General features: G+C 44.4%; 2 protein-coding genes across 3 annotated transcripts in view; one reads left to right on the top strand and one right to left on the bottom strand.

The window, feature by feature from the left end:
- CHRNA6 (cholinergic receptor nicotinic alpha 6 subunit) overlaps nt 1–7,604 on the bottom strand; it is a 29,218-nt gene extending 21,614 nt beyond the window's left edge. The window contains exon 1 of the mRNA XM_077171271.1: nt 7,531–7,604. The gene's annotated coding sequence lies outside the window, so the exon portion shown is untranslated. The remainder of the gene's footprint in view (nt 1–7,530) is intronic.
- A 4,078-nt stretch (nt 7,605–11,682) lies between these two features.
- IDUA (alpha-L-iduronidase) overlaps nt 11,683–16,322 on the top strand; it is a 46,378-nt gene continuing 41,738 nt past the window's right edge. Inside the window, exons 1-2 of one of the 2 annotated variants that reach the window (XM_077171806.1) lie at nt 11,683–12,064; nt 15,296–15,418. In XM_077171806.1, coding sequence (XP_077027921.1) covers nt 11,940–12,064; nt 15,296–15,418 — 248 coding nt within the window. In that variant the 5' untranslated portion in view covers nt 11,683–11,939. Of the gene's footprint in view, nt 12,065–15,277; nt 15,419–16,322 lie in introns of both variants that reach the window. The other variant, XM_054652186.2, reaches the window with a different exon arrangement.

Here is a 16,322-nt window from a genome sequence, read left to right as displayed (position 1 = left end):
GAAAGAGACATCTCAGAGCCTGTTCTGCAGGGACTAGCTAACTCTTGCCTTCTGGGTGGTTTAGGTTGAGCTAGCTAGATCCCACCCTTTTACCTCCCATTGTTTCATCTGGCACAATAAGATAACAAAGTTTGCATCTCAGATCTCCTCTAGGCTCTGAGACTGGCACAGAATCCATCCACTGTATGCTTGTACCACTGAACATCCTCTAAAATTTGAAACAAAGACAGTAACAAGGAAGACATTCAGATGGATAATAATCAGGGTAGACTTACATGAATAATGAGAATAATTTCTTGTTTTCATGGACAAAATTGGGTGACAGAAGTGAGGAAAAAAAAGACAATTCCTTTGCAGGCTTCCAGAGGCTGTGCAGCAAGTCCTACGTCAATTTTATATGTCAGACACCTTAAGGCATTGTACAAGTAATATTGTACATCTATGGTATTTGAGGTCATGACTCATCTATACTAGTATCTAATGAAGTAAAAATTGGTGCAAAACATATGATGACAATCACCAATAGAGTTGGGCAGCTGAGTGCTATAACTAAGTATTGTGCTTTGTTTTTTGTCAGAGCATCCAGTATTAAAAGCATCTTAAATCATTCTGCATTACCTGCTTAAAGAGGGATGTAAATATGAAGATATAATTGAAGTCAGAGCATGTGTTGAGATGGAATGTACATAAAAGGGCAAATTTCAACTGTCATTCATTTATACTACAGAAGATGCAGCGGTTTTGAATCAAAGGTGAAGAAGGTAAATTAAAATTGACAGGATACCCCCTGGATTCAGGGCGCAAATCAGTTAAAATGTTCCAGGGCCACAAATGCAAACAATAGGGGGAAGACATGATGAAGAAGAAAAACTGACACACAGTGTCAACTGGGCAGCACAATGTGTTGGTGCCATGTCAAACATCAGCACCAAGACAAGCAAGAATGTGTCAGTGAATGTCTGACGTATTTTACGTTGTCAGTGAGCTGCAGCTTGACTAGGAAAAGCAAAAGGTGAAATTCCCTGAGCAGACCCATGAGAAGTGACCAGCAATGAAGCAATGACAGCTAACATCTGCTGGAACTAGAGTGTTGCTGGCTCAGCCAACAGGATCCCCTTGTTTAGAGATGGCTAGCAGCCTTGTAATTCCGAAAAGGTCAAAGTTTGCAAGAAAGCAAAAAATTAAATGAAACATATTTTTTGCAAAGAACACTTCATTTTTCTTGGTCACCTCTGTGGCCAGCAGAAATTTTTCAGGTAAAGTAATTTCTGTTTAAATTCTAATTTGTGGCGTTTTTTGAAGATAGATCTCTTGAAAAGAAAATGGTTAGTTTTAGGAAGGGTAAACTATTAAAATTCAAAGTCAGTCTCATAAACACCTCTAGATTTTACTGCCTTGCTATCCTGTACCCACAGAATACTTTCTTACTTCTTACATAAGTAGCTATCAAAGATATTTGTCAGTTCCATTTTGTTTCTCTTGCTACTATAGTTTGTTTCATCCTTCCACCTTCAACCAAAAAAGTCCAACAACTGTAAAGAAATTTTTATCAGTATGGTTGAAGTTTGCAAAATACAAGCCAAAGAAGAGCATCTGGTTTGGAAAATTCAAGGTTTAGTCAGATGGAAATCTGGGAACAGCAAAATATGCCCCATGAAGAAAAATTAAACTACTATGCAGAAAAAGGATAACTTTGGATGTCATGACTCTAAGGAGACCCATTTGAAGACAGTAACCACTGATTGACAATAAACTGACAGTTGACTCTCTTGGTAAGAGGAGTATCTATCTGTGTATTTGTGTCTGTGCATGCATATACATTTTTACTAATCATGTCAATAGATAGGGAAGGATGAGTGCAAGGACTACTTGAAATGGATGCACTGTGTTTATCTCATCCCTCCAGTAGTGATGTTCTGCCCAGATTAGGCTGCACATCAGAATGTAATGGTACAGATGCACATATCCATAAAATCCCAAATGAGTGTGCAATGCTCATATCTGCGGAGCTGCTAAATGTGCTTTGGGCTCTAGAGGAAAGCAGTTATGCTCCAGTTCAATGAGTTTACTAGTCCATTTTCAGAAGGAGGTAAAACTGGGAATTCTAACTTGTGCAGAAGTATTCACATGTTCTGTGCAGGAAGCAGCTGCAAACCCCCGAAGCTGAATGACCTTGTGGTCTCTTTTAATATGTTGTGCAATCTTCAAAACCAGCCCATTTTAACATGCATTATTTTAAGTGTTCTTTTCCCTGAAAAAGAATACTCAGTTAACTTGAGCACACCCACTCCTCTACTGTGCAAATGAGAAAACCTTACATCAGAAGATTTCCCATTCATTTCTACCCACAATTGTAACTGACACCTGCTCTTTGAATGGAAACCCGTGGGCAAGCACGGCAACAATCTTTCAAGCCATGCAACAAGTCCACCTTACTTTAGCTTGGGTACCACTGTGCCCACATAATTTCAGGATTACTTGTTTTCTCACTGTGCATCAGGCTAAGCATGGCCATAAGTCTGAGGTGCAAACCCTGGTGTTTTCACATGACAGTGCTGTGTGTTCTAGCAGACTCCTGCCATTACAAAAATCCTGTAGAGAGCACTGTATAAAATGGTGAAGCAGCTGGCAAGAGGCTGTTGCCCTGAGACTGGTCATTGCTCCTGTGGAAGAATGGGCTTCATGGAGAAGATGTATGAACGCTGTCCATGAATATTCTGCACTATCATTTGGAATCACACTGAAATGGGAATGTTATCACAACCTGTCACCATTTATTAATGGCTCGTGTACACCTGTGACCACAGGTAAATCTATCAAGACACAAGGTCTTGATAGGTAGTGCAGGGGAGGATATATGTCAAAGACTTATATGTAAGTACCTAAAGGAGATGCGCAGCCATATCACAGACAGCTTGAAATTGCCCAACTCTGGAGGGCTTAGGGCATAGGTTTTTTCTGGTCCTGCAAGGCAATGCACCTGCAGAGCTGCCCAGCAGCTGAAATTGTTGACATATCTTCCTTCCTCCTTCTGGTGCCTTATCAGATGATGCCCAAACATTGGGAGAGCACAGAAAGGCTTTTACCAGCCTTTCACAGTGCACTGCCAAGGCCATGCTAACACAGCAGAGGTATCTGTAACCCCCCCTACAGCTTCAGAGAACTGACAGTTAGTGTGACTTCTTGATGGAGAAAACTGTGTAAACCCATGAAACAAAAATATTGCAAGTCCTGCACTACTGAGAAGATGTCTCTGAAGCACAGCTCTCTTCTAATGTATTAGCATTAAACCTTGCAAAACAACTAAAACAACATGATAAATTATTAGGCAAAGTATTCCAGTGGCTTTTCTGAACTTTATTCCTTCAGTTTCTAAGTATCACTTAGTGGCCTGTTACTCTGCTCTGTTCTGCAGTTCATGACTAAAATAGAAAGGCTGCAAAGCTACAGGGAAGATACTGATGGACAGCTCTGCAAATTGTTCCAGCTGAACCATAAAACTGTCAAACAAATGATACATGTTAGTTGTGATGGCCCTGTGCCTCCCAGAAATAAAGTGAATCCTTAATGGAAGACTTTAGTAAGGAATTAAACATTAATTAGGACTTATATGAGATAGACATAAAAGGGATTAGAGACAAACCACAGGTTTGCTGTAGCAACAGTAGAATGAAAGAGCATTTCTTTTTGAAATTTGGTTAACTGGTTAAAAGCAATAAAGCTGAGAAAGCAGAGGAAAACATCTTTATTCCTTGTTTTGAAAGTGGTAGTGTCTCAGTGTCTTTAGTTTTCTTTACTTGCTTCACAAGCACAGTGCTGTGAGATTACTTATGTTCTCAGTTATTGACATGGTTAATAACTGGAAAAGCTTCTAATGGGTTGACTCATAAGCTCATGTGATAGCCACAGGAAGTCTAACACAGAAATTACGGCTACACTTGGTGTCGAGGCAGCAAATAGCTTTGTAAAGGAGATATATTTTTAACTGAGTACATCTGGGTTGACTTGTTTAGACAAAAGTGCCAGTGTAAGCTTTCCAGAGGACTCACAGAGTGGCTATTCTGATTTTTCTAGAGGACTCTGATTTGTTATTATTTTTGCCTCTGCCTCTCCACAGCCCACACAAAACATCATTTACAATCCATGTCCTGTGGAATAAACAAGTGAGGATGTGTATATCCTTGCCTTTCCATTTTGGGGGCAGACTTCCAAATGTGTATTTATTAACTGTTGACTGGCATCTAACATGAACCTGAAGTTCCATCCATAAGTCATCTTTTGTACTAGCACAACCAGCATCATAGATTTCCAAAGCTTGCTTTCAGACTGAATACACAGGATTTTAATTCTAATTCACAAAAAAAAAAAAAAAGTCTCTTGGCTTCCGTTTACAGAGCATTAAGGCAAACGGTAAGTTAACTGATCAATTAAAACCAGATATATAAATAATAAATATTCCCATCTGGATCAGCTGCAAAATAAAAGCTGCATGACTTGTAGCATTTGGGAGTATGTGGAAACTGTAACCACAAATGCCCAGCTACCACTTGTTTAGTACTGTGAAGTGTAATCCAGTGCTGAGAAAGGTCTACTTGTTAATGTTCTTTGCATAGTAGCACACAGCACTGCTGCTGCTGAACTACAGAATTTGAAACTTTCCCTTCTCGTCTTCAGCTATCCCAAAACATGCAGAAGAAAGGTGCTGACAGTGGATAAAATATCCACCACCCCTTCTCATCTAGACCCAATGGATAAGGTATCAAAGAGTTGCAGTGTGATCTTCTCCTACAACTATACCCTATATCTTTGAGAAGCCACAGTGGTCAGGAGAGTTGCCTGAGGACAGAAAATCTCACCCAGTCTTCAAAAAGAGCAAGAATAAGGACCCAGGGAACTACTAGCCAGTCAGCCTTACCTCAGTCTCTGGAAAGGTGATGGAACACCTCATTCTGAAATAAGGCCATCCACATGGATGACAAGAAGGTGGTCAGGAGCAGTCAGCCTGGATTCACTAAAGGGAAACCATGCTTGACCAACCTGACTGCCTTCAACAATGAAACAAAGACCTGGATAAACAAGGGAAGAACAGTAGATATTGTCTACCCTGCTTTCTTTTCAAATGAGCTTGGCAGAACAAGCTGTGGAAATCAACTCCCCATGCTCTGTCCCCCCTGTCTGTGTACTGATGCCAGTTCTAGGAGCAAAGACAGTATCAAAGACTGTTGGGGTTTGAGGGATAAATGTGTTTTTTCCTCCACACTCAGCCTCCCTTCCTCAAAGCAAGTGGTGGAACATGCTCTGGCCACAGGTAAATATATGTAAATCCTCATTCCACCAAGGGGCCCCAAAGGAGTTGTAAAAGAAATGTCGGGTGCCACACAAATACGTGGTAATTTTTACCCTGAGGAGCTGATGCAGCCAAAAAGGGAACTGAGGAGAAAAGGTGGCTTGTTAGAAGGATGCCAGGCAGTTTTTCATCCTCAGCTAACCAACTGCTTCTCTTCTACCTGACTCCAGTCATAACAGATGTGACTGCCATTAACATCAATGTCATTCTCTCTGGTAGCTCTACAACACTCTTCCTACATTCTAAAATAAATTTTGGTATGGGCAAAAGGGAATACAGGTGAAGCTCAGAATGTATTGTTAGTCTAATTAGGGTCTCCACAGTCTAACTAAAATACAGAAGGTCACTAGCTTTGGTTCAGTTACGGTAAAATCAACACTCTGAAAATAAGAGTGAGACTGATACATATTAAATTCCTACTATCTATCCCTTGTCTCTGTCTTTAAGTTTAGCCTGCCATTGTCCTTCCGAGTCCTAAGGCTCAGGGAGGACACAAGCTCTCCCCAGGCAGGAAGTGGGTATCACACTGAGTCCTTGGCATGCCAATTTCTTCATCAAATGTAGGCTCTTGGTCACTGTAGTGTGCTTGCCTGAGCCCCATTTGGGGCTATTTTGGATCATTTGTTAATAAAATCTGTTTTGCTTTCAGTAGTTCCCATCTAAACTTTGACACTCAGCCACAGTGTTCCTCTTTCCTCAGAGACAGTGGAGCAAATCCATAATTTTATAACTGGCAGCAAAATATTTCAGATTTATTTCTGCACCAAGTTAAGTGCAGATGGAATACATACTAGCCTCAGGCCCAACACCCCAATCCTCCTGAAGTGGAGGAACTGGTACTTAACCCAGTAGAGGAAGAGCATCTTTACAGTAGTCCCTTCTATCTATGAGAACTAAATAACCTCATTGTTTGCAACACAACTTTCTCCTTTCAGCCCAGGAACCCCATTTCAGAGGGGCTTCAACTTACTCAAGCTATCTTGCATGAGTGTTGATCTCAGCACTGCCTACATCTGGCCACAGATCTTTGATCTACACTCTGATTCATAGTCTGACTTCCCAGTTTGGTCCCAGAGTTGTCCTGTCATGATACTTGCCTGGTACAATTTAATGACCTGGACTCTGGGCTGACCACATTTGTCACTCAGCACCCACCTTGCTCCTCAGTTCAGAGGAGCACTGCTAAGTGAACAGGGCTGGTGATGAGGTGCCGGTTTCCTCAGGGATAAGCTGGTCCTTGCTGAGGCCTGTCACATTTTACCCTGGATGCTATTCACAGAGCTAAGCTGAAAAAATGTAGGAAGCAGTCACACAACTCTCAAACAGCTGCTACCACAGCTAAAACAATCTCCGGCCAAGACAAGCCCTGAGACAACACACTGTCAGGCTGATGTGAAGCCCTCAGGCTAAGAGTCATAATGACAGAATTAGATGTACCAGGTTACATCTGATGACAAAAATAGTTGTACAGTAGTGAACTGCAGCAAAACAATCCCCTTGAGTCATATTCAATCATGGTGGAATGGATGGTGACATCTGGATGATAAGGTCCATGTCCTTGGAAAAATGAGAGAGCATTTAAGAAATAACTCTAGGCTATATGCACTGAATTAAATATACTGAGGTATCACAAAGACAGGAAGATGTCAAATCCTGGCCTTGAATGTAGTCAGGTTTGGGATATTACAGATATGCAGATGGATGGTGTCTAGAATTTCAAGCATTCACATAATACTTGTTAAATTTGTTGTAATCAGCAGAGATGATATCAAGACTTCCTACCCACCTTTTAGGTAAACTACGTAACGATGAGAAAAGCACTTGTAAAGGGCTGAGAAGTATTTTCATCACTCTGAGTATGTTTGCATCAACCCAGACTGTTGTTTACCAGCAGTTGGTCCCCTAAGGGCACAGAACACCTCCACCTTAGCTCCGAAGTCCAGAAACTCCACTGGAAAAGCCACGAAACACTTCTGAAACTTGTCAGAATTGTATCTAGACCAAAAGTGGGAGATGGAAAAAAAAATTATAGCATCCCACCAGGAAATAAGCAGAAACTAAAAATCTGAAGCCCTTGGGAGAAAACACCCTACAGCAGAGTAATGCATGCTGTTCTCTCCTATACAAATCACCAACCCTCAAAATCCCGTACAACTCTAGCATGATATGTTCCAGGCACCTACCAGCTTCCAGGCTCCTTCAGGAGTGCATCCACATTCCTGCATCATGCACAACTTCTGTCTGGGGCTGATCACTGCAAGAAAAGCAAGTCAAGCACAGGCAATCACCACCAGGGAGCAGGTATTACAACTGTCTGCAACCTGCACAGCCTGTGGCAGAAACTCAGTGCTACAGGTACTGCATGTCTGGGGGCAGCATAGAACCGTCCCACTGAGGGAAAAGGCAACAGATAGCTGCAGGCCACATCCAGTTCAACTACGCATCCCAAAAGCTGGAGATAAATTGAGGAAGAAGGAAAGCTGGGGCTCACAAAGCCCACCAGGTCATGGGTAAAAGCCGCAACATCGTCAGAGCTAAGCTTTGTAAACAAGCCGCCCATAAGAAAAGCAGAACTAAGATCCATCCTGTGCTGCTGATAAGACTCCCGATGTGAGATATGGATGTCTGATACCTTTAGTCTGTTGCAGAGATATTATGAGTGCAGTGGCAGTTTGGCGATTGACATGGGCATATAGAACTGCCAGACTCCTGCAAGAAACAGCACCAATTCAGAGTTAGATTTTACAAGGCTGACCATGTTATGGAAGCCATGAAGATACATGAGTTGGAGCACAATTTCATGCTATGCCTTCTCCAGCCTGCCAGCAGGCAGTTCAGTCAGGGCCGGTCTCATTCCCTCCTCCCTCTGTCCCTGTGCTTCTTCTGTTGTGTACTACCAGGCTACACAGTGTCATGTCTCTGCAAAAGAAAACAAACTGAATCAAAAAAGGAGATGCTTCCCAGGCAGTCAGCTAGATGAATTATCCTCCTTTTATCTTCCTTGATGTTGGACCTGACACATGGGAAACAGCAGCAACAGGCAAACAGCAGCAGGGAAGAACAGGACAGAAGTCCTGGTTAGACTGGATTAGATATAACATGAAACTTGAGACTATTCAGCCAAGTCTATCTGTCCAAACACCAGCTGCCACCATGTGGGAATGTGAAGTCATCCAAGAAGCAAAGGCTGTCATAAACCTTGGAAGGCCTCACCAAGAATTAGTGAATTACAACAGTAGTTAGTTATTACAAAAAAATCCAGATAACTCCAGATGATTTTCTAGGCTTCAAGTTCCTTATGCTACAGCAAAAGTCTTTTTCCTGCCTTGTGGCATGAAATGGCTGTGTGACAAAGCCATCCTGACATTTCCAGGGACACTCTTTGAAGCCAAGTTTATAATTCAATTAAGTACTAAATTAGCTGGAGGCATCTGAACAGAAAAGCACACACATTCACAGCTCACACAGACACACACAAACCCCCTCAACACATACAACCAAATTTCCTGTGCATTGTGCAGGTACCTCTTCACAAAGAAAGAAAATGCAGCAGGAAGTTACCAGCTCCTTCATGTGTCTGAAGGAGCCCAGAATGTCTATGTTCTCAGAACATCTGCAGGGATGCTGCCGGGAGAGCTGTTGGGGCTAAATGCCTTAAGCACTCTTTCTCAGAAGAATGATTCAGTTTAGGAGTAAGAGGTTTTACGTCTCTCATCTCCCCAGTCTGAGACACTGGAGGATTTTAAGCTGGCCAGATAGCTGGGAAGGGTCAGTCTCAGCATACTGGAAAGGGGCAGTGAACAGTGCTGCTCTCCATTCCTCATGCCTTTGTGCCTCCTCAGGAATGCCTCAGTACAGGAAGAGCTCTCACTCAGTCTTTGCAGGGAGATGGGAGAAGGCTGTGATAAAATCCCCAGTGTACTTTGGATGGGAGTGACAGCTGTGGGAAATCTCACTGGTAAAATGCTACATAGACAACTGCTGCTGGGTACTTCCCAGCCCTTGGAGGAGCAGAAAGTCAAAGCAAAAAAAGGGACCTTTTTCACTTGGTCACCTTGACCAAGGTTTTTATCATGGCTCTGCCTGATCATCTCTAGAACCATGCTTATAGAAACCTAAGCATATGGTTTAGCTATGAATCGGATTTTTAAACCTGGCAAACTGTGTGTTGGAGGTAATCTGAGGTAATCTTGGCATTTGTGCTGCCCCTGGAAGAGGACTGGGAGGATGGCAGAGCAGGCAAAGGAGTTTCACAGTGTAGCCTGGCATCTGACCTGCAAATGCTGCCAGAACATGTTGATTCAGTCGACTATTGTGATTGGGAAAACACAAGCCATATGCTCCCAGCTGCTCTCCCTGCAGCAGCCCTCAGATGTTTTAGGAACAGAGGTGTATTGGGCTCCTTCACAGGGTGCAGATAATTCTGATGGATTTTCTTTCCCTGGCAGGAGGCACCAGAGCAGCTGTGGTGAGCAGAAAAGATTTCCTGTGGGCAACTGCAGTTCTTCAAAAGTACCTTAGCTGCTTTGTTGGACATGGAAGAGAAACCTGTGGTTGATGGAGCCTTTAGCAGGGGTTTTACTTCGCTTCTGTCACCCAAATTCAGGCCTGGTGTGGCCAGTGTGCTACATGTAGCACTTGCCCATGCCTTGGGATAAGTTGTAGAAAACAAGGCAGATATTCTCTTTAGCCCCTACCCCAATCTCTGAGAAGGACCTTCCTGGAAATGCTCTGGAGGTCATGTTCTTGTCAGACTCCCAGGGAACAGACTTTCCTGGAGCTCTGAGAGAGACTTCTCTAAAAGGTCAATACAGCACCATTTTACATGCATGGCTTTGTGGTGTCTCAGGACTTTATACAACATGCCTGAGGACAGCCAAAGTTTCCTGGCCAAAAAGAGCATAGCATTGGTTTGACACCTTGTCTTCCAGATTAGACTTTGAAATCAGCCAAACTGAATGCAACAGTTCTGTTTTAGAAGTCTCTGAGGAAAAGTCAACTTGGTCTTCAAGGGTCAAGCCTTACTTATGTCAAAAGGAATGGTCTGTGGTAGAACCTATGGGCTTCAGGGGATTTCTCCCTTGAAAACGACTTTTTTCAAAATTTTTTCTCAAAGTCTTTGATTGGGGATGGAGCTGTTGGTTCCTCTACATGTCCATCACAGCTAGGTGCTCAAACTACTGGCATCTTGTGCTGGCCCCACAATGAACCTTCCCCACTTACAGAGAGAGGTGCAGGGTTGGTGTTAATAAGCAAAAAATCACAGTATGGTGTTTGGTTGTCAGGTGTTAATCTCCTCCAATCTATCCCTCTGAAGGGAAGGCTAACAAAAGAGCCAGCTTGGGTGGGTGCAAGGCCCTCCTCTCATGGATCACCCTTTCCGGCAGGCAAAGTGTCACCAGCCCTCACTGAAGCCCAGACAGCAGCACTCACCCAAAGGCAAGCTGCTGTCCCAGCTCAGGGTGCAGCTAGCAGCATAGAACTGGATTCCTTGCCTGGAAGGCTTGGTAGAATTCCTGAAGGCACAATAGGTAAACGAGAATGATCCTGAAGACAACAGTCACACCTCATGGAAAACTCCTCAGGTATAGATGGTAGCAAACAAGCATTTAGAGAATCAAGCTGCGGGCTGTGTGTGGCCAATCACACTTAAAGCTCTTCATAGAATCATGGAATCATAGAATGTTAAGGATTGGAAGGGACCTTCAGGATCATCTAGTCCAAACATCCCCCTGCCATGGGCAGGGACACATCCCACTAGACTGGGTTGCTCAAGAGCTTGTCCAGCCTGGCTTTGAACATTGCCAGGGGGCATCCACAACCCCCCTGGGCAACCTGTTCCAGCATCTCACCACCTCCACAGTAAAGAATTTCTTCCCAATAACTAAGCTACACTTCTCGTCTTCCAATTTGTGTCTGTTATGGTCTACGACTGAACAGCCACGACTTTCGTATCCTGTCTGTGGACGGGAAGTTCTTCAGTCTCCTTGAAAACTTCACGGCCCTTTTCTGGACTTGCTCCAACAACTCCACGTCCTTCCTGTAATGGATCCCAGAGCCGGATGCAGGGCTCCAGGTGGAGTCTCACCAGAGGGGAGCAAAGGGGCAGAATCCCCCCTCTCGCTCTGCTGCCCACGCTGCTTTGGATGCAGCCCAGATGCTTTCTGGGCTGAGAGCGCACGCTGCTCTTCGACATACCGAGATCAATAAATTGGTTTACACGTAGCCAGCGGACATAGCTCCCACCCTGCCCCTACGCTTTTCCGGGGAAGGAGGGCGGTTCCGCCCCCGTCACCGCGGCCTTCCCGGGCTTGGCACAGGGAGCGCGGGCGTGGCGGTGCGCACCGCCCCCGTGTGGGGCGCGGGTGAGCCGCAGCCGCCCCGCGGCACCGCCGGCGGGAGAGCCCCGAGAACCGGCGGCGCCGCGACTGCGGCCACAGCGCTGCGCCGCGGGAGCGGCGCGGCGGCCAGGAGCCCCCCGGCCGCGGGGCTCCGAGGGCGGGGGGCCGCGGGGCCCCTGGGCGTGCCCTGGCGCGTCGGCGGCGGGCGGCGGTGGGGCCCCGCTCCTCGGCCCCGCGGCCCTCGCGGCGCCATGGGGCCGCTGCTGTGGCTGCTGCTGGTGCCACTGGGCGCGGGCTCAGCGGCGTACGAGGTGTACGTGGATGCCCGGCGAGCCGAGCGGCCCCTGCAGCACTTTTGGAGGAGCACTGGCTTCTGGTAAGCGCGCGCCGCCCAGCTCCGGGCCCCGGGCCGTGGGCAGAGGCTCCTCGGCCCTCGCCTCGGCCGCATCCCGCCCTCTCGGTCCCCAGGGCGTGCGGACGCTGCCTTCCAGGAGGAAAAGAGGCTCTCCCGGGCTTGCTGCTGTGGGATCAGAGGGCCCTTGCTGCCCCTTATCGCTTAGCCTGGTGCTGGACCAGGTCCACAGTGTAGGGGGGGATGTGGGATGTGGCAGCTAATGTGAACTGGCCAAAAAATAGGCCTTGTCTCCCCTTCTCTGACTTGCTTCCTTACCCCCTCGAGCATGTAAAGTCCCTCTTCTTCCCCAGCACAGTACATGTGTGGATACTCAGAACTCATTTCCCTTTACTCTTCAGTGTTTCCATTGCCAAGGGCCCCTAAAGGGCCCCAGGAAAAACTTCGGAAAGTTCTAGTACTGCCAAACAAAAGACTGATAGTTCTAGGAGTTTGTTCTTCTTGACAGACGTTTTCCAGATGCACCACCAGATGAATCCAGTGGGTCAAGTTGACCCAAGTTAGGGGGAAGGTGGTGACCATGCAGAAATTCCTGTATTCTGGTCGTGCTTTAATTCTCGGAAAAAGCCTGGTCTTGCTCAACTAACTAGGATTGGAACAGCCTTTAAGTTTAGTGAGACTACCAAAAGCTTCTAGCAGGCATGAAAGCAAGAGATAGTATATTCCACTGCCATGCTTATATCTTACTCTAAAGTGATTATGATCTACTTCATTTAGGCATACAGTGGGTTAAATAACGCTTATGTGGAAAAGAGTTGCAATAGGGATGGAATGAGTATGTGCTTTGGAAAAGGACTTTGTGCACTTCTTTTGTATAAAGCATAAAGGTCCCCTATGAAAAAACTTAAAAGATTTTTCTTTAGGTTTCCAAGGGAGGGGGAACAGAACAGGACCTAAAATACATTCTGATGAAGAGAAACGTTTGGGCTTTCAAGATTTTTTCTTCTTTCATTGTTTCTTTTCTTTTTTTTTTTTTTTTTTTTTTTTTTTTTTGTTTTTGTTTTTTGTTTTTTGTTTTAAATTTTTCTTGCAGGAAACATTAATGAAAATCTGCCTTAAAAATAGTATGTTTAGCCCATTTAAACTGCAGCCTATGAAACACTCATGGTTTTAATTATGTGAAAAACTTTGGAAAGCTGCAAACATGAAAGACATGTGAAGGAAAGACAGAGTAGCAGTAGCAGAGGCAGAGGCTACCCATGGGTCAGCAGTTACTCTTTTATAATATCTGGCCAATGCTAGTATTTCTGAAAATCCCTTGAAAGCTCATGCAGTGGCACAAGTGAGTTGCAGCTGCTAAAGCTTCTTTTCTGGGCAAGTGCCCAGCTGTGCATCAACAGCTGAGAAAACCTGGGAGCAAGGCTCGAAGTTCTTTTAGATGGGCACTTTGCACTCAGAACAGGAAAGGACAGATGCTGAAAGCACCACTAACAGAACCCACCATTCTGTCAGCTTTCTTTTGTATCTCATCACAGTTTCTGCAAAATTTCTCTCTAACAGGGTGTGAATTTCAGAATGAAATTGGCACAGGGAGCGCGGACTAAGCAAAAATGGACTAAGCAAACATGGACTAAGCAAAAATAATTGTCTTTGCCACTATTGATTGGAAGCCAGTTTGAATTTCGGAGTAGTAGTAAAGCACTCCATCAGAATCTGATAGTTAATGTTGTCCTTATTTACTGGAACAATTAAAAAGGTCCAAATGGCTGATACATTTTTAGTAAGAATGGAACTGGTAATTTCTCAGTATCACTTGTGTGACTTCAAACTATCTTATGGAGATGGTTTTTAAGTGCCTTGTATGCTGGTGAAACTGCAGAGGGGGGCTCATGTATACTGGCTGATTTGTAATAAGCATTATAAATGGATGTGGTTTGTGTAAAGACTTGAACTTTCAGGTAAGTTTGCAGGAGATGGGGTAATAGATCAGCAGTATCTCTGTTGTTGTTGTTGTGTCAAGTTCTTGTCCAGGTGGGGTCAGGCGTTTCTTCCTTTGTACACAGACAGTTAGGCAGTAGGAGATTCATTCAGCAGTGCCTTTGGTGGCGGGATGATTATATGGATGGGTACAGAGTGGGCAGGGATGACTGAAATGACTCTTCCCAGCAGAGTTACAGTCAGCACAAGTCTGGTCAATATTATAGGAGACAGACTACAACAGGCAAGGTGTAGACTACAACAGTTTTTGACTTAAACAGTTTGTATATAGTGTGTAGTTAGAGCACAGGTCATCTCTTGCTGCAGTGTGAAGACACATGGATGTATTTTACCAAGCCAAAGGCACAATGTTGTTTTATCCTTCTTGTCATAAAAATGCTTTATCATTCAGAATGTGCACAATATGAGGAGGCTTAATGAAAGTCCCTAAGGATGCCCAGACCCAGTGAACCATACAGCATTCTGAGTTGCTGACTTGTGAAGGGTGGGGTTGAGATCTCCATCTTGCAGTGTTTATCTGTGGAGATTGGAATAACAGAAATTTGCCACAGTGTAATGTTAATTTCAGTGGAATAAGTAGATATCAAAGTCAAGTTGATATGATTGTTGCTGTATAGCCCTGAGCCTGTTAAACTGCTTGCAGAATCAAACATAGAAGCCTCAAACTGCACACTCCTGTGCTTTCTAATGCTTAAGGGTTAGCTGAACATGGCTGAAGAATATGAAGGCTCTGAGCATCTAATTCTGCTTCAAAAAAGTGTAGTAGGATCCATAGCAGAGAAAGAATGTATGTCATTGGATGAGCTTTATCAAGAAGGTCGAGCCCATATTTTTCTTGTGTTAGGCGTCAGCATGTCTGACTTCCACTGTAAAGCCTTAAAGACAGTGAGCTCCTTTATGATTAGTTCCTCAGAGACAAGGCACCTGTCACTGTATGGTTTCCTCTGGCCATGTTGCCTGAGATTGCTGTCTGTGCAGCCGTGACTGCTGGCAGTTTTCCTTTCAGCATGGCACTGAGATGCACCCAGCTTGTATTCTTTGCCAAACAATGTGTATAGCCAGTTGGCCCCAAATAACCTGCAACTCCATTTTGCTTTCAGCTCATGTTAGGCAGTGCTCCTCATGCCATGTAGGAACATGAAGGTGGTGTAGGGATGTAGCATAGGAATCTTTGCATGCCCAGTGGAGCTGCTATTTAATATTTCAATGTGTTTCTTTTCTGTCCATCTTTTTCTGAAGCCCTCCTTTACCTCACAGCCGTGCTGACCTGTTTGACCTGAGCAACGACCAAGAGCTGAACCTTGCCTACATTTCTTCTGTTCCACATGGTGGCATTGAACAAGTTCGGATTCACTGGTTACTGGAATTAGTTGCTCTTAGGTAAGCATACACCTCAAGTCAAAGTCTAGGAAAATGTGACACATTAAAGGGTCCAACAGGCACTCACTTTGATGTTTATCTTAGCCGAACTGCAAGCTGGGCATATCTTTGCTTCTGTGGAAGTCAGCTAAGTTCCAACAGATGGGAATAATTCTGGAATTTTAAGAGATGAAGAAAGACACAGTTTGTAGAAACTTGAGAATCTGAGGGATTAGAAAGATGGCTTACTTTTTAGTCCTTTAATGTAGGAAGTGTGATACAGTAAAAAATCCAACAAAGGTTGATACAAGCCTAACTTACTGAGAGGTCCAAATGAAAGCTGCGGCTAACCCTTCTGCCTATGTTAGAAGTTACTTTTTGCCTCCTGAAGCCACGTGTGCACTGCATTAATTGACAGGTAGTGAGAATTAAAACAGGCTGGATTTGGGTAATACCAGTTAAATATCCTGTCCAAAAGGTTTTATATACAAAATTGCATTTTTAGTTTTAGGCAAGTATATGTCAGACTTTGGGAGAACACTTGGAATTCATTTCAAGTCCCTTTTAACTCAGCTTGAGCAAATTCATATCAGGATGCCTAGTGGGAGCAGCCAAATAGCCAGATGCCTAGAGCAGGAGCAATTGGTCTATGAAGAAAGACAAACCATAAAAACCCCATGAAAAATTGTAATAGCTCTTAAAAGTTGTGCCTGGCCCAGACTCTTGCTGAGCTGAGCACATTTACAGTCCACATTATTGTTGCATCTACTGTCCCAGACACAGAAGAATTGGAATTTACTGCTTTGGGGAAGCAACAGGGATGGAGAGCTCAGACACTGAAAATGGCATGTGAGCAGAGGAGTAGGGAGTTTCAAAGTGTGCATTAGGAGCAGAATTTTTCTTTCTCGATATTAGGGTGTGCTTG

Source organism: Agelaius phoeniceus, chromosome Z (assembly GCF_051311805.1).
Source record: "Agelaius phoeniceus isolate bAgePho1 chromosome Z, bAgePho1.hap1, whole genome shotgun sequence".
Classification (NCBI taxonomy): Eukaryota; Metazoa; Chordata; class Aves; order Passeriformes; family Icteridae; genus Agelaius; species Agelaius phoeniceus.
Note: the sequence above shows the minus strand (reverse complement) of the source record. Positions and strands in the feature narration are given on the sequence as shown.